Genomic DNA, 21,463 nt, shown 5'->3' on the forward strand with positions numbered 1-21,463 from the left:
ACGAACACTAAATGGATAGGACAGGATTGGATAGGGGTTAGGAATTGATTGAGAAGATCCAAGCAGGTGTTCTACAGCAAGAATTGCAGAAATTTCCCAGCATGCCAGAAAATTGGTCTGATTTATTAGGAGTTGCATACATCCCAAAGAGAAAAATAAATTATAAGTTGCAAGAAAAACGGGGTGTTGGTTTTTAATTTAAAGATGATAATAAGGGAGTTGTTACCATGACTGTTCAGGTTTTGGACTTTGCTTGAAGACGTAGACACCATTGAGCAGTTGAGTTGCATCTGCACATTCATACTCAATACTCAATACTCATTCAGAGCATACTGAATGGTTCTCCTAATACACCACCCACCTCCCTCCCTCCAATACTTACCTTTCTTGAGCTCCACCATCACCCCAATGACCTACCTTAGTAAATAGCCCTGGTAAGCTTCACGTTAGCTTGTGCACCAAAACAGGACTAATGACCTTCCCATCACTCCCCTATGTGACAGCATTGGCATATGGTGATTGACCACTTAGGCATCAAGCATTGCATCAAGCCCATGGAAAAAAAAGTTAGAAGGTCACTTCTCCCCCCCCCCCCATCCCTACCCTAAGAGTACAGAGCAAATAGAGCAGCAGGAAACATCAGGCATGTATCCAAGGAAGGTAGAAAGGGCTATCAAGGGAGCTGTTCACTTTGCCCTAAACAGGGTACTGTTGGAAATTGTTAGTACCAGTGCTTTAAGTGGGCCGGTATGCACTGGTACTCAGTACCGCCACTTCCAAATATGGCTCTTGAGCATACCGCCACCTCTCCGTGCGCCTTAGCGTACCAGTACGCTCATTATGGACATCTGCGCCCTCAATTGCCCCCCCCAAGAATATTTCCCACTCCAGAGCCAGACCAGTCACCACCAGTGAGTCCCCCTACTCCAGGGTCCCAGCCCAAGCCAGGTGGGGGTACTCTGTGGGGACCCTGATGTGGGGTGGGGGGGCAAAAAATTTATAGGCTATAATAGAGTACCGGCACCTCTTTTGGGCCACTTAAAGCACTGGTTAGTACTAAGATCTTTCATAGACACACATACAGAAAGTCTGTTTTAAAAATGTCAGGACTAGTCATGCAAACATTGGTCCAGCTTGCATATATCATACCTGTGGGATCCCTGTAGAAACAGGGTTGTAACCGGTACAGAAAGAAGCAGACAGAAACAAAAGTATGGTTAGCAGTTCTAACATTCTAACACCTTTATCATGCTGCTGAAAAAGTGTCTCAAAAAGGAGAGATTTACTATCACTTCTTGTCCTTACAGGAAGTAAAGGGAAATCTCCCCAACAGGGACACATACGCCAAAAAAAATATATATTTTTGGCTTTACATCTACTTCAATAGCCAATTTTAATGCTTGCTGTAGAGCACACTGATTGGTCTCACTGGTCATACCTGAAAATTAAAAGACTATACAATCCATACATCCATATGTCCTATACGTGGAAACATTGGATCAGTATTATCTGGCATCACCTTGTGTATTGGTTACGCTTATTATTTTTCAACTGAGAAAATTGTTTAGGGAATGATTAACGGTGAGTTGTTTTGGCAAAATTGATTTGTATCAAAATTTAACCAAATTGGAAACTTTGTTTATTGGGCTGGTTAATTTCGGGGAAACATGCCAATTATTTATTTTTATTTGTTTTACTATATTTAGACGGTGTGTTTGTTTTTTTATTTTTCATTTATTTTTTAATTTGGGGGGGGGGGGGTTAGAGCCGGTTCACACTGAGGCGACACGACTCCTTACTACTTCGGGGGCGACTTGTGCATTACCTTGCACCACGACTTCGGAGCGACTTGCATGGACTTCACATAATGGAAGTCTATGCAAGTCGCTCCGAGGTCGCCCCGAAGTAGTACAGGACCCTTTTTCTAAGTCGGAGCGACTTGTGTCACTCCTATTAGAACGGGTCCTGTAGCGGTCAAAGGACCACGAGGGAGCGCAACTTGTCAGGCTGACAAGTCGCCTGACAAGTCGTGCTAGTGTGGACCGACTCTTAAGGGTGTAAATAGAGAATGGATAACAACTGTCCTTTACTTAGAGAAAATGTTCCTCTTTGGGAATTTCTCCTCGGTTGTATGTGTTTTCCCAAACTGTGGCCTGGGGGCGAGATGTGGACCTCTGCTTGCCTTTATTTACCTTCGGCACTATTCTACCAAATTACACCAATGATGGGGCACCATTCCCCCTACTAACACCATCAATGGAGCATTATTCTTCTCATTGATATTAACAATAGGGCACTATTTCTCCCATTAGAACCAATGATGGGGGTGCCGATGCTGGGGCATTTTCTACTCCGACTGGCCACAGTCTGATCCCCCGAAAGCCTGAAGGGCACTAAACTGGCCCTTTGCTTAGAAAGCTTGGAGACCCCTAATCTAATGTACAGAACTTTATAAAAAAAAAAGGATTTTTTACTTTCACTACAATTTACCCAGTCTCAATTATTTTTGAATATTAATTTTTCATGGTCCGTGTAAATAGGGAGAAGGGTGTAGCAGTGGTCTGTTGTTTGTTATTATTATGATTATTCAGGATTTATATAGTGACAGAAGTTTCAACCGTGATTTGTAAATCAAAGGGAGACACAATATAGATCAATCCAGAAGGAATAGGAGGGCCTTGCTCAAGGAGCTTACACTCAAAAGGGAGGGGGAGGTAGTACAATTTGATAATCTGATGGAGTGGCCGAAGTACAGTTTTAGGTGGAGGATGGGTAGGCTTCCCTAAATAAATTTGTCTACTTTGCGCTTTATTGTGTCCCTCTTTTTAATTGGGAAAATTTGGGAGGTGCTTAGAGTAGTCTAGTTTTTTTTTTAATTTACTGTGCTTTTTATGGGTTTTTTTCTTTTTTATTTGTGTATTTGAACGTTACTTGTACCTCACATTTTTACTTTACTTTTTTTTACTTAATTTTTGTAAAAAAAAAAAAAGTATAATAATGGAGCTCATAATGGTCCATCTTTTGGCAAACAAACCCATCCTGGATAGTTGACCCTTTGGAGCGATTTAAAGCCAACTGCATGCGTTTAGAATGACCCAAAACCACCTTGTTTTCCCCTTCTCCATTGACTCCAAAGCCTTTCATTTGATTTTCACTGAGATGATGTTTTTTTTTTTTCCTTTTATTTTCATTGTCCGATTTTTTTAATTTCTGTAAAAATAGAAAGTAAACATTTAATAATTGGACTCATAATGGTCCATTTTTTTATTTATTTTTTGCAAACAAACACATCCATAATAGTTGCCCCTCTGTAGCTTTTTAACTTTTTGCATCAACCCCCTCCTGGCCCTTTAAGAGTTCCAAAAGCGGGGAAGTGAAGGCGCGCATTCGGGTCATGTGACTGCTTTAATTGGCTGTCATAGCAGTCATATGATCGGAAAGCTCACGGTCGGAAGTATGCATCGGGAGCTTACTGATTCCTGGCAGCTACCGTGCTTGGAGCATGGTAAGTTGTGAACACAGGGTTGCATATATGTGGCCACTCGGGCATCAAGGCCCACCTGCCGAGAGGCCACATATATGCATATGGCCGGCGCCAAGGGGTTAAAGTCAATTGCACACTTCAGAATGACCAAAAACACCATAATTTCCCCTCCTTCATTAACTCTAAAGCCTTTCATCCAATTCACTGGCATTTTTAAATGTATTTACATTTTTTAATTGTCTGTTTTTTTAATTTCTGTAAAAAAAAAAAAAAAGAATAAAGTTTAATAATGGGACTCATAATAGTCCATTTTTTGGCAGAAGAACGGGTCCAGAATAGATGACCCTCAGGAACAATATAAAGCCCACTGCACACTTCAAAATGACCAAAACTACCTTTCTTTTCCCTTCCCCACTGACTCCGAAGCCTTTCATCTGATTTTCGCTGAGATCATTTTAGGGAGATGAAAACCCTCAGTTTTTTTCTCATCCTTAGGATTGATCTCTCCTACAATAGATCATCCACAAGTCTGGTGAGGACGCTCTCCTGGCTAACTAAGCTAATGAAAATGTCTTCACCGATGAATGATATGCCAGTCTAATTAATAGTGGACTTATAGTTTTAATATATGGAGTGGTTGGGCTAAAAAAATATGTCCAGCTAACAATTTAATTTTAATTTAAATTTTTATTTTATTTCTTTGTAACGGGACAGAAACAAACTCACAGGGCCGTCCAACACCCAGGGTTAAAATATGTAACTCTGCCCTATCCTACTACTAATGCATATCATAGATGGGCGAACCACCCTGCCCACTCTGACATGCCCATTCTCCCCCCCACCATGCTCCATATTCTCAATCAGGGCTTATTTTCAGTTGGAACTTGGTGGAACTCAGTTCCACCACCTCTGGCTCAGGCCCTCTACTCCCCGCTCACCAATATAATTTATAAATACAGAAGTCCAGCTTCTGTATTTACAAGTGACAGCTTGTCTTCCAACAGCTCCCACAAATCTGATCTCCTGAACAGCTCCTACTAAGTGTGGGATGGGGACAAGGGAGATGCAGGTTCCCAGGGTGCAGTGCAGATGCCTACACCCCTACTGGATGATCCCCCTGCAAGTGAGAGAGGTGGAGCCCCCTACAGTGTACGGGGAGGTAATAGAGTCGGCTGAGTGCTTCAGCTTAATAAAGAAACAAACTGTGGATGAGTTCCTGCACCTATTTTCTGAGAAAAAAAGCCCTGTTCTCAATAGTTGGCACTGTGCATGCCACTAGCTGCCCATGGAGAGTGCATTGGGCATGCCTAGGCTTTCTAGCAGCTGAGGATGGGTTGAATCTTATGCAAGGTGTATTTTTTGTTGGTTATGGCCAATTGGGGTGGGGAGGGGGGCATGTAGAAGGAGGCCACAGTTCATTAGTTGCCCACCATTGATCTGGAGCATGCATGCAGTGTGGTGCACGCTGAACATAGCCCCCAGGCAGGGGAGGACTGGGCCAGGGGGCAGGGGGGCAATTGCCCCCTGGGCCACTCTGATGCCCTGTAAAAAGGCTGCACCGCTTCTGCCACATGCATGCCTAAAGGATTCTTGGTGAAGAAAAGTAAAAAGTCCCCACTGCTGACCTACTGAGTGCGGGATGAAGACAAGGACAGAGCCCAGGCCCCATCCCCCCCCCCTCCCCAGTAATGGATGGTATGTCTGAGCAGAGGCCGGTTCCATGTCCCACTGGAGACTCTCCTCCCCCCTGCCAACCCCAACTGGGCTGTCTCAGCTCCCCCCCTACTGCCACCTGGCTGGATTCAGCCAGTGAGTAGAGAGTACCTGGAGCAGGGCTTCAGCCTGGAATGGGGGTCAAAGGGAGGACAGGAAGAGGGAGAGTGGGAGGGGGGGCCGAGTCACTGCACCATGGGCCTGTGGTTTGTAGTTGCCACCTGGGCCTAAAGTTGCCAGTCTGCCCCTGCCCCCAGGGCACCTTCCCCTCCTGCCCCCATTGTTCTGACCCTGCAGTCTGGAACCCAACACCTTCAGAGATTTTGTTTGTCTATCCTTATCCATTCCACTGCTGATAGGTAGCACACGTTTCATAAAAAAAAAAAAGAACAGTAGGGAGGATCCCTTGCTTCATGGGGACTGGGATTTGCTGTAGCATGCTACAGTAAGGAAGTGTATGAGTAAGGGGGCAGAAATTGAAGTCTCTGCATGTCTTCAAAGAGTATCGTGAAACTAATTTTCTCTATCGTTCATTGACGGACGCAGTTCTCTGATCCATATCAGTAGGGTTATACTGCCCCCTACAGGAGTAGGACACTAGGCAGAAAAAAGTTCTGGCTACGCCTATGGGCAGTCCCGGAGGGTACACCTTCTCTCTCTTCCTGCATAGGAAGTCAGTTTTAATTTTTTAACCAAAAAAAAAACAAAATTATTAAAGTTCTTTTTATACTGTAGGCGGTTAGTTCACACCCTCTTTCCCACTTCATCAAAAAAATAAATATTATAAAGAATCGGCTTTCCAATTGCCAGGCAATATTTACCACTTACTGTAAGAAGCTTTGCAGGTATCTGCTCTGGCCAAAAAGTATACCGGGTCATCTCCAGAGTATCAGCAAGTCAGGGTCTGTCTGAGGGTTATCAATTGACTGTCTGCTGTCTCTAATGATGTGAAATATCCACAATGCTCCTAGCAGCCAGAAACCGTGGGATATACTGTACTTCTATGGACTGTTTCTGTAGCTGATACCAGTCTGCTATTTTTTACTTGTTCACTGGCGATTTCAGCAGCGCAGTTAAGCTTCTTTAAATTACTATTGTAGTTCCAGCCCTACAAGCGTCTTATAGATTCACACAAAGCATTCATTTTAGGGTCAATCACACTATTGCTTAGCAGTAACAAGCAGTAACACGTGCATTACCGCAACAAAATACATGAAAGACTGTGCAGTGCATTGCAGTGCCATTGATCTTTAATGGCACTTCAACAAGGCAACCCAGCACATTGCACTTGTGTTTTATCACACCACAATGCATAGATGCAAACCAACTGTGCGCTATAAAGTGTTGCATTGAAACAAATAGTGCATTCCTTTAAGACATGCATTAGGTGCAGTGGCAGCCCATTGTGACTGAATGGGATGCTTTAATGTTATGCATGTCAATGTGTGAAATACCCAGTGCCGGGACAAGATCATCTAGAGCTCAGGGCAAACATGCCAAACTGTGCCCCCCCCCCCCCATCCCCCAAGATGTATGAGCATTATGTTTCAGCAAACTCCCCCCCCCCCCCCAAAAAAAAATAAAAAATTGAGCACCAATCTGCATGCTTATCCTCTAGGCTTAAATTCCCCTCATCTCAGAACAAATTGGCCCCCTGCTGAAATTCCCCCTTCCAGAAAATCCCCCCCTCCTACCATTCCCCGTATCCCCGCAGCACAAATGCACCCCCCCTGAAAAAAAAAAAAAAATTGAGCACCAATCTGCATGCTTACCCTCTAAGCTTTAAATTCCCCCTCATCTCAGAACAAATCGGCCACCTGCTGAAATCCCCCCTCCCAGAAAATCCCCCCCACCATTCCCCGAATCCCCCCAGCACAAATGCCCCCCCCCCAAAAAAAATCTGCCCTGCTAGCGCAAATTCTCTAGCCCTAACACTTGCCCTCCAAGTACACATCCCCCCCCCCCCCAGCACCATTTCCCCCAATCCCCTTTCTATCCCCCCAAAAAAATTCCCTCCTAGAACAAATACCCCCCCTAGGCTAGCACAACCCTATCCACAAAAAAAGTTTCCCTCCTCCCTCTACCATATCACCTCTTCTAGCACAAACCCTCCAATTATCTCTTTCTAGCACAAATCCTCTTCCCCTACCCACCTCCCAGTCCAAATCCCCCTAAATCACCTCTCCTAACTGTCACGGAACCATGAACCAGACGTACAACAACAGATAAGTGAAAATAAGACAGCTTTATTGAAAAACAAGCTATAAAGCAAAAGTCCAAACGGATGGCGAAACCGATGCAGAGTCTTTGCGAAGCCAGGGGTCAGGAACCAGCAGGGTAGTCAGACGAAGCCAGGATCAGGAACCAACAGGGTAGTCAGACGAAGCCAGGATCAGGAACCAACAGGGTAGTCAGACGAAGCCAGGAACAGGAACCAGAAGTAGCAGCAGTCTAGTAGCATGTGAACACAGGGGGACCAAGCAGGGAACTGAAGCCACAGACCTCCTATATATATGAGCTAGGCATCCAGCTCCTCCCAGTGGGAAGGAGGAGCCGCAGGGTGGGAGGCTACAAGAAACCCAGAAACCAAGATGGCCGCCAGCACATGTCAAACGAAGGAGAACAGCAAGAAGGTAAGACCATGACAGTACCTCCCCCTCAAGGGCCCCTCCTCCGCGGAGTAAAGAACGGTTTCTGAGGGAAGCGTGCGTGGAAGGCTCGGAGCAAGGCAGGAGCATGGACATCTGCGGAGGGAACCCAGGAACGCTCCTCTGGACCATAACCACGCCAATGAACCAAAAACTGCACCCGACCGCGGACCAGGCGTGAGTCCAGGATATTGCTCACCTCATACTCCTCACGATTGCCCACTCGGACCGGACGAGGCCGAGGAACCGAGGAAGTGAAACGATTACACACCAGAGGCTTCAACAGGGAGACATGAAACACGTTGGAGATCCGCATGCCAGGAGGAAGCGCAAGGGCATAGGCTACCGGGTTTACCCTGCGAAGCACTCGGAAGGGACCAACAAAGCGAGGCGCCAGCTTGGGAGTGGGCACTCGAAGGTTGAGGTTGCGGGTGGACAACCATACACGGTCTCCGGCCTGGTAGGAAGGAGCAGGCGCTCGTCTGCGATCAGCCTGGAGTCTCTGGCGCTGCGCAGAGACCTCAAGGGACTTCTGGATCTGTACCCAAGAAGCACGTAGGACGGAAAGGTGATCCTCCACAGCCGGAATATCCTGGGGAGAGAATACCTCCGGTAACACGGCAGGTTGGAACCCATAGTTGGCCATGAAGGGAGACGTCCCAGAGGAAGAGTTCACCGCCGTGTTCCTGGCAAACTCAGCCCAAGGCAGGAGGTCAACCCAATTGTCTTGGTGATCGGAGACATAGCAACGAAGGAATTGCTCCAAGGCCTGATTGGATCGTTCTGCGGCCCCATTGGACTGAGGGTGGTAGGCCGAGGAGAAGGAGAGATGAATCCCCAACTGGGAGCAAAAGGCGCGCCAGAACCTGGACACAAACTGACTCCCCCGATCCGACACAATCTCCTTGGGCAAACCGTGCAACCGGAAGACCTCCCTGGCAAAAATCGTGGCCAACTCCTGTGCAGAGGGTAACTTCTTGAGAGGAACACAGTGACACATTTTGGAAAACCGATCCACAATCATGAGAATGACCGTATGGCCTCGGGATGCAGGGAGGTCCACAATGAAATCCATCCCCAGGTGTGACCATGGGCGCTCCCCGGTGGCTAAGGGTTGCAGAAGGCCCAACGGAAGGTGCCGAGGGGACTTACTCTGGGCACAAACGGAGCATGCCGCTACATATGCGGCGATGTCGGAACGTAGGGAAGGCCACCAGAACAGACGTGAAACAGCCCAGGACAGCTGATTCTTTCCAGGATGCCCCGCGGTCTTGGAGTTATGGTAGGTTCGCAACAACCGAGTGCGCAACTCCTCAGGCACAAAACATCTGCCGTTGGGTCTCCCAGAGGGAGCACCAGATTGAGCCGCCAAAATCTGCTCACCCAGGGGAGAGGTCAGGCTGGTGCGAATGGCAGCCAGGATCTGATTCGGAGGTATGACCGAAGTCGGAATCGACTCCTCCCTGGACAGGTCGGAGTACTGCCGTGATAAGGCATCAGCCCTGATGTTCTTGGAACCGGGTAGGTAGGAGACCACGTAATTAAAACGTGACAAGAACAGAGCCCATCTGGCCTGACGTGGTGTCAATCTCTTGGCCTCAGAGAGGTAGGTCAGATTCTTGTGGTCCGTCAGGATGAGGACCGGAACCACCGAACCCTCGAGCAAGTGCCTCCATTCTTTAAGAGCCTGCACGATGGCCAATAACTCCCTGTCACCAATCTGGTAGTTGCACTCCGCGGAAGACAGTTTCCGGGAGTAAAACCCACAAGGAAGCAGAGGACCCTCTGGTGTTCTACGCTGAGACAGAAGGGCGCCTACTCCCGTCTCAGACTCGTCCACCTCGAGGACAAAGGGCAACCCAGGGTTGGGATGCGACAGAATCGGAGCCGACACAAAGGCGGACTTTAGAGCCTCAAAAGCTCGGATGGCCTCGGGCGGCCAGACCTGGGAATTACTGCCCTTCCTGGTCAGATCCGTGAGAGGCTTGGCTAGCATGGAAAAGTCCCTGATGAACTTCCGATAATAATTGGCGAAGCCCAAAAAGCGCTGCAGGGAGCGAAGACCACTGGGCTGGGGCCACTGTAAGACAGCCGAAACCTTCTCAGGATCCATGGAGAACCCCTCAGCGGAAATGATGTAACCTAAGAAGGTTACCTGGGATCGGTGAAATTCGCATTTCTCAAGCTTACCGAACAGCTTGTTCTCTCGTAACCGTTGCAACACTCGTTTGACATCCAGAATGTGGGTCTCCATGGACTCAGAATATACCAAGATGTCATCCAGGTAGACCACCACACACTGCTGCAACAGGTCACGGAAAACATCGTTGATGAATTCCTGAAAGACTGCGGGCGCATTGCACAGCCCAAAGGGCATAACCAAGGATTCATAATGACCGGTCCTGGTGTTAAACGCGGTCTTCCACTCATCGCCCGCCTTGATCCTTACGAGGTTATATGCCGCCCTCAGGTCGAGTTTGGTAAAGACCGTGGCCCCTTTAAGGCGATCGAACAGCTCGGAAATCAAGGGTATCGGGTAAGCGTTCTTGATCGTGATGCGATTGAGACCCCTGTAATCGATGCAAGGCCTCAACTCACCGCCCTTCTTTTTCACAAAGAAAAATCCAGCCCCTGCCGGGGACGAGGATTTGCGAATGTGTCCACGTGAAAGCGCCTCCCTCACGTACTCCTCCATGGCCTCATTCTCCGCTACCGACAGTGGATAGACTTTGCCACGAGGAGGAACGGCACCAGATTGTAACTCGATGGCACAATCGTATGGGCGGTGCGGAGGTAGGGCAACCGCGCGCACCTTATCGAATACATCCCGGTACTCCTCGTATTCAGGGGGCAACAGAGAGTCCGAGGAAGTACACAGCAACTTGACAGGCCCATGGATGCAACTAGTCCCACACTGCGGTGACCACGAGAGGATCTCGGCCGATCTCCAATCGAAAATCGGATTATGCTTCTGGAGCCAGGGGTACCCCAAGTCTACCGAGTAGTGTGGAGACGAAATAACCTGGAAGCAGACCGACTCTCTGTGGACGGCACCAATGGCTAACCCCACTGGAAGGGTCTCATGAGTCACGTGTGGCGGCAGAAGGGGTCTGCCGTCTATCGCCTCAAGAGCCAGAGGAGAACCTCGAGCCTGCAGAGGAATGGAATTGGCGGCAGCGAACACACTATCAATGAACAAACCACCAGCACCAGAGTCCACCAACGCCTGGGTCGTCACCGAGCCCCCGACCCAGGAAAGGACAACAGTGATCAGTGGTTTGTCAACACGGGAAACCGGGGACGAGGAGACTCCACCCAAGATCTGCCCCCGACAGGATCTCAGGTGCGAGCGTTTCCCTGGACGGTTCGGACATGCCAACCGAAAATGCCCACCGAGACCACAGTACATGCATCGGCCCTCGCATCTCCGGAGTACCCTCTCCCCCTTGGACAGGCGAGCAAACCCCAGCTGCATGGGTTCACCCCCAGACAAGTCATCCCCAGGAGGCGTGGGAGGAGAGGGAGGCACGGGTGGGACAACAAAGGTAGGCGCCAATCTGTTAGGAGGCCTCCGCAGACTCTCCTTAAAGGAAGGTCTCTCCCTGAGTCTGGTGTCAATCAAAATCAGGAAAGAAATAAGAGACTCGAGCTCCACTGGTAGGTCCTTAGCTGCAACCTCATCCTTCAAGGCATCCGAGAGACCATGAGAGAAAGCAGCGACCAGAGCCTCATTATTCCAGCCCACCTCTGCTGCCAGGGTACGAAACTCAATGGCGTATTCAGCTACGGATCGTGAACCCTGTCTGATGGACATAAGGAGCTTCGCAGCAGAGGCAGCACGAGCCGGCACATCGAATACCTTCCGAAGAGAAGCAACAAAACCGGAAAACTCGGCAACCACCGGATTGTTGTTCTCCCATAAAGGGCTGGCCCAGGCCAAGGCCTTGTCCGAGAGCAGCGAGATTAAGAAGCCCACCTTTGATCTCTCAGTAGGAAAGGCATGTGGCAGCAACTCGAAATAAATGCCCACCTGGTTAAGGAAACCTCGGCACTGAGTTGGCTCTCCCCCAAAGCGCTGTGGAAGGGGGGCAGAACCGGACATACCCCGAAACACCGCGGGCGCAACAACAGGTGTCGGGGTAGACTCTGGCGCAACAACCGGAGCGGCAGTAGGAGCGGACCCAGGAGCGACAACCGACCCATCGGCAACGGGAGCGAAATGAACCGTGCGTTCAAGCAGGGTTTGCAACGCCACGGCGAACTGACCCAACAGGTGATCCTGCTGATCAAGTCTGGCAACCAGCGTGGGTAGTGAGGATGGCCCTGTACCGTCAGAATTCGTGGCCTGTGGTACCGTGCGTTCAAGCAGGGTTTGCAACGCCACGGCGAACCGACCCAACAGGTGATCCTGCTGATCAAGTCTGGCAACCAGCGTGGGTAGCGAGGATGGCCCTGTACCGTCAGAATTCATGGCTTGGTCCTAATGTCACGGAACCATGAACCAGACGTACAACAACAGATAAGTGAAAATAAGACAGCTTTATTGAAAAACAAGCTATAAAGCAAAAGTCCAAACGGATGGCGAAACCGATGCAGAGTCTTTGCGAAGCCAGGGGTCAGGAACCAGCAGGGTAGTCAGACGAAGCCAGGATCAGGAACCAACAGGGAAGTCAGACGAAGCCAGGATCAGGAACCAACAGGGTAGTCAGACGAAGCCAGGAACAGGAACCAGAAGTAGCAGCAGTCTAGTAACATGTGAACACAGGGGGACCAAGCAGGGAACTGAAGCCACAGACCTCCTATATATATGAGCTAGGCATCCAGCTCCTCCCAGTGGGAAGGAGGAGCCGCAGGGTGGGAGGCTACAAGAAACCCAGAAACCAAGATGGCCGCCAGCACATGTCAAACGAAGGAGAACAGCAAGAAGGTAAGACCATGACACTAACGCATCCCCCCAAATGTCCCCTCCTAGGAACAATTACCCCCCGCTGCCCCCCAAATTACACCTCCCAACACAAATCATCCCACCCAATCTCCTTGGAGCACCCCCACCACCACCACCACCTCACATGATACCACAGTGCACAGGTCAGCCGTCCCTCCTGCTAACCCCTTGTCCCGGCCCTGGAAATACCAAACATTGGTGTTCAGCAAACATGGGGACTCTCCCCTGATAAATCAGATTTGTTGTAAAAGAAACAATAGATCATTATTGATTATTTATCAGCACAGTTAATTGAGAATAAGAATTACCATATGGTCCTGCATGCAAATATTGCATATTAACACGTAGGCAGTAATGCAATGGGTTGGAATAGTCTGAAAAGTCCCTTATCGATTGGACAACTTTTAATCAAGCAGGGCTGGAGGTCTTGTTTATATATATATTTATATATATATATAGTCTGTATATATATATATACAGTACATATATATATATATATATATATATATATATATATATATATATATAGATATAGATATAGATATATATCTATATATATATATATATATATATAAAATCTGTGTGTGTGTATATATATATATATCTATAGATAGGTAGATACACAGTATATAAATTAAAAAATAGAGCACAGCAAACATGTTTCAGGTGGAGCGCGTTAAAATAAAAAAGATAAGCGGGGGCCGCAGATAGGGCTGAGCATGGATTCGTCACCTATAGATGGGAAGATGTAATGGATGTATATAGGAAATCTCTCCTGCGATGCTTTTCCCCAGCCAGAACAGAGAAATGCGGGATCCATACATCAGATGGAGGACAGCAGCAGTGTGATGCATTATATTCATACATTATCAAGCAGCCATCTCTCTCTTGATGTATTAGTGTAATGCATTAAACGTATACATCATCTCAGGGCCGCTGACTTTGATGTATGGAGTAAAAGGCTTGCCAGGAAGTTAGGAGAGCCAGTTAGATGCGGGCCAAGAATAGGAAAGGACTTCCCATTTAATTTACTGCACAATGTGCTCGTGATTAAAGTAGGATCCTGGTATATAATCAGGCATTAAAAAAATAACACCAGAGGCCTATTTATGCGCTGAAGATTCACTCTACATTCACTGTTCTACCATTGATTCATTGTTCACTTTTTATTACAAATACTGTATCTGCCACCACATTCACCTGTTCTAAACAAATCCACCAACATTTATCAACAAGAAGTTTGGGCGGCATGGGCGCACACCATTAAATTCAGCGTTACAATAATCTTTACTGATACAGAGAAACAGAAGAAAGACCCTCTTGGAACCTCCAACGTTGACACGTTTTGCCCACATCTTAGGTTCACAAATTTAAAATATGTATCTGCCACCACCTTCACCAGTTCTAAACAAATCCACCAACATTTATCAACAAGAAGTTTGGGCGCACCCCGTGAAATTCAGCGTTCCAATAATCTTTATTGATACAGAGAAACAGAAGAAAGACCCTATTGGAACCTCCAACGTTGACACGTTTTGCCCACATCTTTTAAAATATGTATCTGCCACCACGTTCACCAGTTCAAAACAGATCCACCAATATTCGGCAACAAGAAGCATGGGCGCACCCCATGAACTTCAAAAGTCTTCACTGATCCAGAGAAACACAAGAAAGAGCCACCTGTAGCCTCCCATACTGTTGCGTTTTGCTGACATCCCAGGTTCCCTAATTTATAACTTATATCTGCCACCATGTTCACCTGTTCCAACAGATCCACCAACATCTGCCATAGGAGAGAAGCACAGTGAAATTAAGTGTTTCAATAACCTTCATTCATTTAGAGAAAGAGAACAGTCTGGAGCCTCCCAGTTCTGATGTGTTTTGGCCACATCACAGGTTTAATCTTAAAAATGGAGGAAGAGGAATGAATAAAAATGTATATACACACATACACGTATTGTAATGCCACCACTGATAAACTTTTTGTTTGTTTTAAAAAAAAATTAATTGCTTGATACTCTTTCTCTCCTGCCTGAACTTATTTCGTTCCAAACCAGAAGGCCTTTTTCTAGACAGATCTTGGACTAGGAACAGATCCAAAATATTCCTTTTATTTTGCTGAATTTTAATCTGTTGTTTTATCTCGAACAGTGGCTGACTATAAGCCCTTTACATGATGTATAATGAAAAGAGATGTGGAGAACATCCCATTTTAAAGCTCCTCAAAGCAGCCCTACCCACCAAGGAACCATTAATAAAATGAATTCAACAGGGTCAATGGGAAGAACGCTCCTTACATTGGTGGCCAGTGGAAATACTTTCCTAACGTTGATGGCCAGTGGGAAGAATACCCCTTATATTGGTGGTCAGTGGGAAGAATACCCTCTACATTGGTGGTCAGTGGGAAGAATGCCCCTTACATTGGTGGTCAGTGGGAAGAATGCCCTCTACATTGGTGGTCTGTGGGAAGAAGTATCCTTACATTGGAGATCAGTGGGAAGAATGCCCTCTACATTGGTGGTCAATGGGAAGAATGCCCTCTACATTGGTGGTCAGTGGGAAGAAGTATCCTTACATTGGAGATCAGTGGGAAGAATGCCCTCTACATTGGTGGTCAATGGGAAGAATGCCCTCTACATTGGTGGTCAGTGGGAAGAAGTATCCTTACACTGGCGATCAGTAGGCAGAATGCCCTCTACATTAGTGGTCAGTGGGAAGAAGTATCCTTACACTGGCGATCAGTAGGAAGAATGCCCCTTACATTGGTGGTCAGTGGGAAGAATGCCCTCTACATTGGTGGTCAGTTGGAAGAATGATACTTACATTGGAGATCAGTGTGAAGAATGCCCTCTACATTGTTGTTCAGTGGGAAGAATGCCCTCTACATTGGTGGTCAGTGGGAAGAAGTATCCTTACACTGGAGATCAGTGGGAAGAATTCCCTCTACATTGGTGGTCAGTGGGAAGAAGTATCCTTACATAGGAGATCAGTGGGAAGAATGCCCCTTACATTGGTGGCCAGTGGGAAGAAGTATCCTTACATTGGAGATCAGTGGGAAGAATGCCCTCTACATTGGTGGCCAGTTGGAAGAATGATACTTACATCAGAGATCAGTGTGAAGAATGCCCTCTACATTGTTGTTTAGTGGGAAGAATGCCCTCTACATTGGTGGTCAGTGGGAAGAATGATCAAGGAACCCTTAGCAACCTTTGCAGGAACCCTAGTTGAGAATGGCTGCTCTAGGGGATGCCTAAAACCCCTGACAGGTTTTGTTATTTTGTGTAAGTGCTAGGTTGGTAGAATGTCCTCCCTATTCCTGTCATGTAGACACGAAAGGAAATTGCTTCAGAGGATGGAACTTAAGCAGATGTCTCCATTGGTAGATTTCCCGCCACCTCCTCCACCAGTGAAAAGTGCAACATTTTGGACTTCCTATCACTTTCTGGTGAAAATGGTCAATTAGATAGGGTGGATATTCCCAATGGGGACGCAGACAACAATAGAGGTTCTACCACTTCCCCACTCCTTCCAAAACGTAGCTGGAGGTTCCAAAGAAAAGAGCAAAACCAGGACCTCGGTCCTGTCCCACCCACTCAGCGCTGATGGTATATGCGATCCTTGATGAGTGGCCAACTAACCACCCAAGAACCGGTGAGTCCAAATCTCAGTAAAAGCTGCTGCTATACCACAGACAAAATAAAATACAGGTGCATATATAAAACCAAGACTCATACATACACTAGCTGCGCTAGTACACTCCTATTGAAAAGGTTTCAGATACGTAAAACAATCACAATACATATAACATGAATATGGTAATAGAATTGCTACATAACATTCATATGGTTATTAGTAAGTCTCTTTTGCTAAAAAATGAGTAAGTAGTGTCCCCAAAAGTCCTCTTCAAATGCCCAGAAGCAGCAAAAAAAGGAACCTTCACCACACCACCGTGCATCCCCTAGGTAATGGGAACGTACCCTTATTACAAGGTCAAACGCTTGTAGACACAAGATAAATTTCCACTTCACGACTGCCAACTCACATACCGGTCCTGGAACAGGCTGGTCAATGGTATCACCAGTCTGCCTTAATCCTCATATCCCAGATCACATGTAATGAAACAGGGGACCCATAGCGTAATATGTAACAACCAATCCTCATTTATTGTTAGCCAAAAGAAATACACTCATATTCAAATAAAAGAACAATAGCAAGTAGATATTTGTACCAGGAATGCCCGCTGATCTCCCTGCCCGAACCACTTATTCCCTGTACCGCTGTTGTACGGAGGACCGAAAACCTCCGCCACGGACTTCAGGGGGTTCAGATCGCATGGATGGCATGACGTAGGACGCCAGCAGGGTTGCCTTGGTAGCCGCGTGGTCACGCGCTGACGCGTTTCGTCATTGCAGGCTTCAACTGAGGACGCCCTCAATTCTATTAGTGGCTGGAGGTTCACTTTATCTTCAGCTTATTTATCTTTTTACGATGTGCCAGTGTGACATGGCCATGTTTGTGGCAGGGGTACTTTAAGTCAAAGTTGTTTTTTTGTTTTTTTTTATTTATTTATTTATTTATTTACTTAGATATTTTTTTTGTTTGCACTCAAGGAGTCAATGTATCACTGTTTACCCCCTAGATTCACATAACATTTACCCAAGTTTCCACAATTTTCACAAAAACTTCCATTGTGTGACTTGTGGGTAAAATCTGTTATTCACGTATGAAAAATCCCTAAGACCCCAATTTTTTTTTTGTACAAATAAACTGTTTGATTCTCTTCCCTCCAACCTGAACTTTTGCCATACCAAACCAGAAGGCCTTCTAGACTGATCTTGGACCGGGAGCAGATGGAAAAAACACTTTTTCCTTTGCTGTATTCTAAGCCGCTGTTTTATCTCTAACAGTCGCTGACTATAAGCCTATTACATTCCCCTTCCTAAGCTCATTCTAAACCCTGCAATGTGATTTATAATAAAAAGAGACGTGGCGAACATCTCATTGTGAAGCTCCACAAAGCAGCCCCACCCATCGCTATCGCCTGAATGCCCAGTGTATTGGGCTGCTGATTCCTCTTCGTCTCTCTCTGTGAAGTTTGGAACCGAGCTTCCCTGTCTGTGCAAGTACATGTCATTGTTAATCTCAATTTATCCCACCAGTGTGCAGCATCTGAGCCTGGACAGAGTCTGTTTCCAATACTAATAGCAGCTCCACCTACTGCATTACACACATGGTTGTATCTCGCGTCCTCCTCTACAGGCTCACCCAGCATGCCATAGCAATCCCGGCCAAGAAATGGCATCTAATTTCTCCAGCTTACTGAAACATCCGTGCCTGTCACAGCTTCTCCTCTGCAGAAGAGCGAAGGGCAGGCGGGCTTAGCACAAGGCTGATGGCAAACAGAGAGACAGACAAGATGGCCGCACAGACGCCAAGCTGGATGTGCTACAGCAATTCTGTGTGTATCCATTTGTTCTGTTGTTTTCACTGTTGTCTCTGAAATAGGAAAAAAGCTCTGAGATTGTAAAAAAAAAAAAAAAAAAAATAGAAAGCAAGGCAGACAGAGATAGATAGATGGATAGATAGATAGATAGATAGATAGATAGATAGATAGATAGATAGATAGATAGATAGATAGATAGATAGATAGATAGATAGATAGATAGATAATTAAAAGGATAGAGCTATATCTATATTTAAAGATAGTTATAGACAGTGGTGTATTTTGGTTTTGTGCTGCCCTAGGCAAGACTAAAATTGGGCACCCCCCTCCTATGTAAATTTTCCCCACTCCTTTTTTAGAAGGATGGGGCTCCCTCCAAAATTGAAGGACTACAAGTCCCAGAATGAGCCCCTGAGAATCTCACAAGAGGGGGGTGGGTGAGGGAGAGAGAGAGGGCGGTGGGTGAGGGGGGATGAGAGAGAGAGGGGGGATGAGAGAGAGAGCAAGAGGGGAGATGAGAGAGAGAAGGGGTGAAAGAGAGAGGAGGGGTGAGAGAGAGAGAGAGAGAGAGAGAGAGAGAGGGGTGAGAGAGGGGGTATAAGACCAAGAGAGGGAAGTGAGAGAGAGGGGGAATGAGAGAGGCGGCTCTAGCAACCAGTGGCCAATAGAGTCTCAGGTGAAGGGGAAGGGGCAGCTTTTTTGCTGCCCCCCTGCAAAGTGCTGTGCTAGGCCGGGGCCTTGTTGGCCTAGGCCAAAATACAGCCCTGGTTATAGATGCATAGAGATATACGTAGATTGAGAAAGAGAGAGATAGACAGACTGAAGGATAGATAGATAGATAGATAGATAGATAGATAGATAGATAGATAGATAGATAGATAGATAGATAGATAGATAGATAGATAGATAGATAGATAGATAGATAGATAGATAGATAGATAGATAGATAGATAGATAGATAGATAGATAGATAGATAGATAGATAGATAGATAGATAGATAGATAGATAGATAGATAGATAGATAGATAGATAGATAGATAGATAGATAGATAGATAGATACATTTAGACCCCATTCATTTTTAGATAATCATAACATTCTGAAAGCATATTTCTTCTAATAAAGTCTTCTGGTGTGTGGCTTCTCGCGGAATGAAATGAAGAGACTCCATTCCATTCCAGAAAAGTTTTGTCGGCAGTAAAACTGGAAATTTTGCTTCTATATCAATTTTGCCAAAACTCATCCTTACTAGAGAGGGGAGAACCAAGGTGTCAAAGCTTCAGACATGGGGGTTCGTTTACTAAAGGCAAACAGGCTGTTCACTTTGCAAGGGAATTATCCACAGGGCTTAATGAATGCGGTGAAGCTTCACTTTGCAAAGAATATCTAAGGAAAATGTTACAAAGCAGCATTCTTTGATTGCACGAGGTTGAATGATGGAGGTCAGCAGAGCTTCGCCTCATTCACTTAGCTTTGGGCAAATTCTTATGCAAAGTGCAATTTCCCTTGCAAAGTGAACAGTCCCATGGCCTTTAATATTTGTTGACTTCGGCTGGCAGTCGTTGTCTCTGCACTTGAGGTTGATAACTTTCATGTTATGTTTCTGTGTTGTAAGTGTGTGTTTGTCTCTCATTCCTATCCGTTGCCCTTCAATCCCTCCTTCCCCTCCGCCCTCCCCCTCCCGCCTTCACCCCACAGACGGATTTTCCAGCGAGGGCGAGCTGCTGGAGATCACCGAGATCAACAAGCAACAGGCAGGGGAATACGAGTGCATCACATCGAATGGAGTTTCCATCCCTGACAGCAAGAAGGTGCTCATAACAGTCAACTGTGAGTGTTGGTCCAAGGTGACACCTTTTTTAAGATGTTGATGGATATTTATGGGATTAATAAAATAAAACAAGGATGTTGGAGAACGAGAATCATCACAAACTTTGACAAATCAAATGAAACAGCAGAATTTCAAATTAACTTGTTGCCATGCGCATAACATATACACTATATTACCAAAAGTATTGGGACGCCTGCCTTTACACACACATAAACTTTAATGGGATCCCAGTCTTACTCCGTAGGGTTCAATATTGAGTTGGCCCACCCTTTGCAGCTATAACAGCTTCAACTCTTCTGGGAAGGCTGTCCACAAGGTTTAGGAGCGTGTCTATGGGAATGTTTGACCATTCTTCCAGAAGCGCATTTGTGAGGTCAGGAACTGATGTGGATGAGAATGCCTGGCTCGCAGTCTCTGCTCTAATTCATCCCAAAGGTGTTCTGTTGGGTTGAAGTCATTACTCGCCCATGTCTTTATGGACCTTGATTTGTGCATTGGAAGGGGCCATCCCCAAACTGTTCCCACAAAGTTGGGAGCATGAAATTGTCCAAAATGTCTTGGAATGCTGACACCTTAAGAGTTCCCTTCACTGGAACTATGGGGCCAAGTCCAACCCCTGAAAAACAACCCCACACCATAATCCCCCCTCCACCAAATGATTTGGACCAGTGCACAAAGAAAAGTCCATAAAGACATGGATGAGCGAGTTTGGGGTGGAGGAACTTGACTGGGCTGTGTCTTGAGTCCTGACCTCAACCCGGCAGAACACCTTTGGGATGAATTAGAGCCAGGCCTTCTCGTCCATCCTCTGTGCCTGCTCTCACAAATGCACTTCTGGAAGAATGGTCAAACATTCCCAAAGTCACACTCCTAAACCTTGTGGACAGCCTTCCCAAAAGAGTTGAAGCTCTTATAACTGCAAAGGATGGGCCAACTAGGACCTGGGGGTACTAGTGGTCAACTGGCTTGGCAGTGGCCAACTAGGACCTGGGGGTACTAGTGGTCAACTGGCTTGGCAGTGGCATGCAATGCCAAGCCGCTGCAAGCAAAGCCAACAGAATACTGGGATGTAGAAAAAATTGGATTCACTCCAGAAATAAAGAGATTATTCTCCCGCTCTACAAGACTCTGGTCCGGCCACATCTGGAGTAAGCTGTCCAGTTCTGGGCACCGGTCCTCAGGAAGGATGTGCTGGAACTGGAGAGAGTCCAGAGAAGGGCAACAAAAAAATTTAGGGTAATGGAGGACATCAGCTATGAGGAAAGACTACAAGCACTGAACTTATTCTCTCTGGAGAAGAGACGATTGAGGGGGGATATGATATCAATGTACAAATACTGTACTGGCAACCCTAGCATAAGGAACAAACTTTTTAGGGAAAGGGAAAACAATAAGACAC

The 21,463-nt window shown here is 46.5% G+C and overlaps 1 protein-coding gene across 1 annotated transcript in view; it reads left to right on the forward strand.

Moving 5' to 3' along the window:
* Positions 1–21,463, forward strand: part of IGLON5 (IgLON family member 5) — a gene marked incomplete at its 5' end in the record, with an annotated part of 217,494 nt that overhangs the window by 132,663 nt on the left and 63,368 nt on the right. The window contains one exon of the mRNA XM_082274754.1: positions 19,932–20,063. Coding sequence (XP_082130880.1) covers positions 19,932–20,063 — 132 coding nt within the window. The remainder of the gene's footprint in view (positions 1–19,931; positions 20,064–21,463) is intronic.

Source organism: Pelophylax lessonae (assembly GCF_965119305.1).
Source record: "Pelophylax lessonae genome assembly, chromosome: 12".
Lineage (NCBI taxonomy): Eukaryota > Metazoa > Chordata > Amphibia > Anura > Ranidae > Pelophylax > Pelophylax lessonae.